General features: G+C 42.6%; 1 protein-coding gene across 1 annotated transcript; it reads right to left on the bottom strand.

Annotated features, from left to right (window-relative positions):
- Window positions 1-264: 264 nt before the first annotated feature.
- IFNLR1 (interferon lambda receptor 1) lies at window positions 265-5716 on the bottom strand. The gene is made up of 7 exons (XM_062594140.1): window positions 5597-5716; window positions 4777-4900; window positions 4339-4520; window positions 3600-3742; window positions 2883-3039; window positions 2240-2367; window positions 265-2012 (listed from the first exon to the last, which is right to left on the bottom strand). The coding sequence occupies exons 1-7, from the start codon at window positions 5652-5654 to the stop codon at window positions 1104-1106; spliced, it is 1701 nt and encodes a 566-aa protein (XP_062450124.1). The 5' UTR covers window positions 5655-5716; the 3' UTR covers window positions 265-1103.
- Window positions 5717-7233: the final 1517 nt, after the last annotated feature.

Raw genomic sequence — 7233 nt, 5'->3', positions numbered from 1 at the left:
TGGGTTTGGGACTTCTGGTTTGATTGCGGGCTCGGAAGGATGGTCATACTCCTGGTCTTTCAGTGGAAGACCTTTTAACAGTCATGCAGAGATAGATTTGGCTGTCTGGCTGCATAGGACTCCATCAAACCAAAGCAGTGGGGCTGGGAAGCCCATGACAGAGTCTTGTTTTAAAATGCAATGTTTTTCCAGGTGAGCTGCAGTCACCCTTTGCAGTTTTGGGCAAACATAAACACACACAAATATACACACGTACACACAGAATTATCTATCAAAATATTATTGCCTCCACATACTCCACAGCTCTCAGATATTCTGCACAGCAGAGGAAAGTTCAGGGTCAATAACTATGTTTGTATTAAAAAACAAAATAAATAAATAACAAAAATAAATGTGCACTACATTTCTCACTTTGACTTCTGTCCACTCTGTTGATACGCAGAGGGTGTCCTCTGTGGGCTGATAGGGAGCTCTCTTCGTCCCACAAAAAGCAAAGGTTGCTAAATGTCTCTGTAAAGATACTTCCATTCGATTCAAGCAGCGGGGCAGTTTTGCCATTACAAAGAAGCAAATGTAATGTCTGCAGTTCATCCAGACTCAAAGGCAACATGCAGGCAGAACACAGGACATTTTCAGACCTCAACTGTTGGCCCTGGTTCTGGTTTTGCAATCCCAGAGGTATTTTTGCCATTCATAACTAGCATGCAGAAGTTATCGTGGTTTGAAGTCTCAAGTGAACCCAAGGCAATGCATGTGTGCTATGTGATACGTACATGAGATTAGCACTGCATGCCTCAACCCAGCTGTGTTTAAGTAATGTACCTTGTATTATAGCTCCAAAACCTTATCAGAACTATACTGGTAGAGAGGGATAGTGAATATATATTAATTATACCTGGCAGTAAAAATACAAATTTTGTGACTCTTAAAGCCATATGCCTTGATAGGACAGCTACACTACTGTTTTTTAGTAGGAAATACACTGTCTAGGTGAATAAATACAAAAAGCAATGATATCAGGTATTTGCCCTTGTGTTCCTCTTGCCTAGTTATGTAGAACTCTCCGGCATTTTCCATGCATGTCACAGAGCTGCTAGGGTACTCTAGTTCCTTGGCATGTAATGCATATGCTGATAGCCTTTGAATTTAAACTCTTGACCATATTTTTCCTCCATATTTGAAGTTTCAAATGCTTCACTTAGCACAGTGGATGCAGGAGGTGTCCCTTCTGTAAAGTTACCACTGTCGCAGTCACTTGCAATACTCTCATCTTCTGCCACCTGTAATGTCTGAAAGCAAATGAGTTGCTCCCCGTCTGGATCCTCATTGAGCTGCGAATCCTTAGTGGTCGGGAAACCCTGACCAAATATTTGCTTCTGGTAGTACTTAGTGAAATGATTCTTGCTATGCAGGAACTGTTCAGCAACCAGAGGTTTGACACTAAATTCCTCCGCTGGTGTTTGAAGAGGGGTCGTTTCCACACATTCATCCCTGTCCGTGTCATGCTGTCTGAGTCCCCTGGGACCTGGATACCTCACATCAGTGAAGGACAGACTTCCCAAAGAGGGACTGCAAGAAAGGGATGCTTTCTTATTTCTTTGGGATCCTGAGGTATGCATCTCATTCTTTCTCGTTGGAAAGAGAGAAAAACCCAAGGTAGTTAGGTCAAGCACAGATCCATCATCTACACAGAGTCCTCCAGATCTGGAGTTCAAGCTGGCTTCCCCCAGAGCTGTTCTGGACGGCTGATAGTTCAGACCTCTCTTTGGGAACTGAGACATTTCAGTGTATGGGATGAAAGTACTGCTGTCTTCCTGCTCTTCCTCCTCCTCTTCTGATGATGATGATGATGAGAGGAAAGAAACCATCCATGGCAGACTGTTGCTTGCTGCACTTCTGGTCTTCCCTTGTGATACTGGCTTCTCTGTGCAGATAAGATTGTCTGTGAAGAACTCCTTCTCACTGAGCTCACAGTGAAAGGTGGTTCCAGCAGCTTTTAATTGGGAGAAATCCTACCAGGGAAGAGGAGCAAATCAGACAGATCAGAAAATTAGTGATGCTTTTTAAATAAAAGTTTGGGGTAAGGGACATGTCAGAAACAAAACTTTCTTGCAAAGGCACTTCCAGATGAAAAGCTGAGAAGTGCAGAGCATCTGCAACTCTCCCCGTCCTCCCCAATTCCCCTCTGAAAACCACCAGGACTTTCACTTAGCAGGGGACCCCAGAATTTGGGCCATACCAAAGCACGAGGCATCTTTGTTCGTCTAAAATCTTGTTTCAGCAAACAGATGATGAGGACACCTGTGAGAAGGAAGGGGAGGACAAATGCAGGGGTCACGGCAGAAAGTGGGAACTTCCATTCCACTGCTGAAAAAGAGAAAAAAAATCTGCTGGTGCTGTATTTTTGCTAATAATGAGCTCTTACATTCAGCTTTTCTTTCAGAAATCTCAGAAGATGTTGGGCTCAAAATCCTTATTTTGTCAATGTAAAGGAAGGATAACAGACATGCCTAAGACCGTACTTTAAGTCAGAATCAGAGTCAAAAATGAAAGTTGATACCAGACAGTGTTTTATTCAGAGCAATTAAAAATGAGGCTCCCTTTCAAAAAATTTTTAGAAGAAATTTGAATATTCTGAAAAATTACAGTGAGATCATAACTCAAGGTTAATTTTTCGGGATTTTTAGGAAATGTTTCAGAATTGGATTTTTGTGTGTGTGTGTGTGAAAGCATTTCTATAGAAAGCTTTCACTAGTAAATCCAACCAGTCTTTTTAATAGGAAGCCACATTTTTTTGCTGAAAAGCTAATTTTGATAGAAATCTTTGGCATGCCCTAATCCTATTTGATGGCTCACCACCCTCTTTCTCAGCAGAGTCATACCTTTATGGTTTAATAGCACACACACTGGGTCGGAGAATTTGCTGTGCTTGAAGTCAATGCTTTGGAAGGAAGATCTGGCACTCAAGCAGTAATTGCCGCTAAGCGCAGTGGTGTCAATGTTCATTGTATTCTTCCTAAAAATACTTTCATATCGCTTCTGTTCAGAAACAAAAAGAACAGAAGGCTAGAATCAAGATTCTTGCAATATTTGGACAGTGTATCTCTACCCGTTTAGCCCACGATTCTCTTCGTTATCTTGTGTTGCTCTGGTGGTAGCAAGGTGTATGTGGTATTAAACGCCTCGCTTGCTGTTTGTAGCACCTGTCCTAGGTCTTAGAATATACCTGTGCTGCCTTCACAGCTGAACATTTGCTTTGTTTCTTGGGTGGGATTTCCAGCTGGTACAGTGCTCTGTGCTGCCGTTGCTACACTTTTATCAGTACCTGAACTAGCTGGTTTAAACCTCAGATGTTTCTCTGTTATGCTGATTATAGTGTAGCACTGTCATCTCAGTTTTCCTGGTAAGAATTCAAATAGAATAGGTAGAAGGAGCTACCAATAAAATAAAAGATACTGGATCTCACACACATTTCTCCTCTGGCTTTAGTATAGCTCTGGTTTGGCCATTTCAGTTTCTCCAGTCTCTGGATCCAATCCCTCCCTGCCTACAAAGGTGCAACCCAAGGTCTCACCCTGAGAAGTACCACTTTTACTGACCTTGTCTTCAGATCCAGCTTCCCAGAAGTCCAAGTCATACATCCAAGGGAAACTCTCCACACAGGTGGCCAAAGGGAAGGAGGCATTCACAAGGATTAAATTCTCCTTTATACTCACATCTAGCACGGGAGGAGCCAGTTCCACTGTAATCAAGTGACCAGACATAAGAATAGAGCTTGCTTGTGTATTAGCTTTGCAAAAGTAATGCTTTTCTTTGACCGATGTTTGGAAAATAAAACAGATGCTTCCCAGGGTATTAAACCAACCTAGAAGAAACATCAGCCTAATGCAACCATTTTGTTTTTAGTAATACCTGAGGTGTCTTATTTAAAGCAAGGTCAATTATTTTCATATGGTACTGTGCAGTGTTCAGCTTCTGGCTTTTCGTGTGGCAGCCTGAGCATCTTTTAAATTTTTCTCTCAATGGCAAAGATTCACCTGATCTTTAGCAGTTTGAATTTCCTTGATAAAAACTGATGTATATAATACAGAATAAGGCTAAAGTATTAAAATGAGGATTTACAGTTGTGTTTAAAGTAAAATGAAGTGAAATGTCCCTGATCCTATGAAGCAGAGGTATAGAAGAGAGAGGCCTCGTGAGTAAACACATAATCCTGTGTCTGATCTGCTGGCTGACAGCAGCCGCCTTTCCAGCGATCTTTCGTAGTCTTTTTCTGTCCTCACACAACGCAGTTGTTGGGATGATCTTTCAGCCATCTGTAAGGTAACAAGCACTCACCATCCAGATGGTATTCCTTGAACTCTGATTCTACCCAACGTGACTGGAGTCCTCCAGAAATAGCTTTTACTCGACCCCGGAATTTAATGAAGAAGTTTGGAAGCACACAAGTCAGATTGCAGGAGGTTTTGGAAATATTTTTGCAATGAGGAACCTTTATCCATTTGTCCATACGTTCCTGGCTAAAAGAAGAAACACACCGAATACAATAGTAAACATACCATTTTGTTATAAATTGTAGAGCAAGAGAAGGTGTTTTGTAGGATGGCACTGAATCTGTCTCAAACTTGAGAGAGGAGTACTTCCCAGACAGTTAAGGATTGTTTTTGGCAGCCAGGCCACTAATCATAGTGACATTAATTATTATACATCCCCAGAGGTTTGCCTGCTGCCAAACTTTCAGTCAGTCCTCTAATTTCTTACTTTGTAAGCACTTACCTTTCATATTTCACTGTGTATGTCACATCTGGTGGAGATCCTTCTCCTGGCATCCACATCAAAATCATATCAAAATCTTTTGACAGCAGAGTGACATTTTGAGGAGGAGGAAGGTGAATGTGACCTGATTGAAATATAATGCTATGTGAATGATCAGGTGTTGCTTTGGGAGGCAGGAAATTCCACCTATTTTTGACTCAACTGAATTCAAAATTGGGGGCATAGCAGCTTACCTCATTTAAAACTGGAAATTGATATTGGAGACAGGTACATTTGTGATGTAGTCCTGCTTTCCCCATCTCTTATATATTATCTTCATCTCAACAGCTTTTAGAGTTAAGACATAAGCATGTGTGAACCATTCTAGTCTATAACTTTGAGCTGCTTCCCCCATCGTCACGCTGGATTTCCCTGTGATCTGGTTTACAATGCCAAAACTTCCAGCCTGACTCCCTGCTGCTCCCACCTCCCAGCCCCTGGACTTGGCAGGCACAGCTGGCTCCCACAGCTCGTTCAACCCCTGTTCTTCACAGACAGATCATCCTTCCAGGAGTGAGTTTTAAAGCAAGAGGCAGCATGCAGGCCTGCTACTCTTACCTTCCCAGTACCGCTGTTTATGGTGGATAAACAAACACTTCTAGCCTTTGGCAAGACACTTCCTATAGGCAGGTTTTAAATGCCATTTCTTTACAGAGTGTTTCACTTTATGTGAACCATTCCCACTTATAGTACTTAAAGCGTATCTGAGTATGTCTTTTCTCCCGCAAGCAAAGCCACATAGCACAGAAAAATGAAAGTATCAAATACAGCCGTACCGTACCTCTGACGTGCCGCAGGAAGCACAGTGCTGTCAGGACTCTGATTTTCCAGGCAGACATGCTGAAGGAGAACTTTTCCACTCATAATATATTTCTTTTCTTGCTACCTTTTCATCATAGTGTTTTTCTGTATTAGGTAGTATGAATTACACAGAGGACCATGCGATAATGAACTGTGCACGCACGCAGGCGCCCAGAGCCTCACTTCCTGGTGCAGCCCAAATACAGCACTGCACATTGAATAGATAAAGGAACAGAGGTGAGAGGAGCTTTTGGTGAAACCAAAACATTGTAAAGATTGCAGTACTGCGCCCTCCTGTGTAATATGACTGATCTCTGTCCCAGGCTGTTTATGGAAGGAACACAATCAAACAGTGCCAGCCTTCTCTTATGAGGTGCTTTTTAAAAAAAATGGGAATTCACCAGGAATTTACCTGTGTGGTAGTAAAATATTTGTAGAAATCAAATAAAATTTGACTGATTATAATCTAGCAATAATAAAAATAATAATTAGTAGTATGTAATGCTACGATATACTTTAAGAGAAGCCAAGGAATTTCTCTCGATTTATGTTACCTGGTTAAGAATATTTTTCAGAAGTTACATCATTGCCCCCACTTTATGATGAGGGAAGCGAAGTGCAGAACTGTGACAGGGATCTGCCCTAGACACAGTGTGCAGGAATGAAAAGACGTAGCTCCTTCTGATGAATCCTGTGCTTCTGCTGGATGCCAGTGCTTGTTTCTCCTGATACTTGTTATCACTTGTCAGTTATTTGTCATCATTCCCAAAATATTAATCAAGATCAGGAGCAGTTGATAAGACTCTGTGCCAGCACACAGATGATCTGGGCTGCAGCGGTAACTGCCTGATGAGCATGGTGGTCGTTGGGTTTGGCATGTGCACTTAGGAAACTCTCAAGGTGTTTCTGTTTTCAGCACACAGTACCTTTAAATTGCAGAGTTCTCCTGAGGCAAAGCTCGGTCCCTAAGCTGCTGCTGTACCTAGCAGCCCCAGACATCTCCCCAAAGCAGTGCCACAGAGACAGCAGTTTCGTTCTGTGGGTATCAGAAACATAGCAGGAAACATTGCTAGTCCAGCTGTGATCTCTGCCACGAGGTACAATGCGCTCAGGCGTCTGTGTTCGGAATAGCTGTGCCCCTGCACCCTGTGCACACACAGACCAGGAGAGGAAAATAGCCTGATCGCTCATGCTGTTTGTTTAGCAGAGCCACTCTCTTACCGCTCTTATCACAATCACTTCCAGCCCTGTGCCTGTAAACGGATCGATGATGTTACTGCGCAGAAGATAACAGCAGCATAGGGAAAAGGGGCTTTTCTGGGCCTTCCCCGGATGGAAAACTCACCAAGCCAAACAGCCTGTTGCCATCCCCTGTGGCATGAGCAGGAACTGCCAGGGTCTGGGTGCTAAGTGGGTTGTTTTTATTAAAAGAGAATAGCTGATGGAGCTGGGTTTTGTACTGATGAAAGTTTGTGTGTATACCAGGAAGGTATGTAATGTCTCATTTCCCTGAACATGGTATGATTCAGGCTATGGGAGGTTGACCCATTTGCAAGGTTCCTTCACTCATAGTTTCTCCCAAAAAGCTCTGCTCCTTCTTTACATGGGTTTGTGTTA

Source organism: Rhea pennata, chromosome 23, assembly GCF_028389875.1.
Source record: "Rhea pennata isolate bPtePen1 chromosome 23, bPtePen1.pri, whole genome shotgun sequence".
Classification (NCBI taxonomy): Eukaryota; Metazoa; Chordata; class Aves; order Rheiformes; family Rheidae; genus Rhea; species Rhea pennata.
This window is presented reverse-complemented; position numbering and strand designations above follow the sequence as displayed.

What these genes read in the sequence shown, in the direction of transcription:
- IFNLR1 (XM_062594140.1), bottom strand. Translation starts at nt 5,654, where the DNA reads ATGTCTGCCTGGAAAATCAGAGTCCTGACAGCACTGTGCTTCCTGCGG. An exon ending in TACACAGTGAAATATGAAAG is followed by an intron (nt 4,521 to 4,776) that starts GTAAGTGCTTAC and finishes TTCTTCTTTTAG; the next exon opens with CCAGGAACGTATGGACAAAT. An exon ending in TGTGCTATTAAACCATAAAG is followed by an intron (nt 2,368 to 2,882) that starts GTATGACTCTGC and finishes TCTCTTTTTCAG; the next exon opens with CAGTGGAATGGAAGTTCCCA.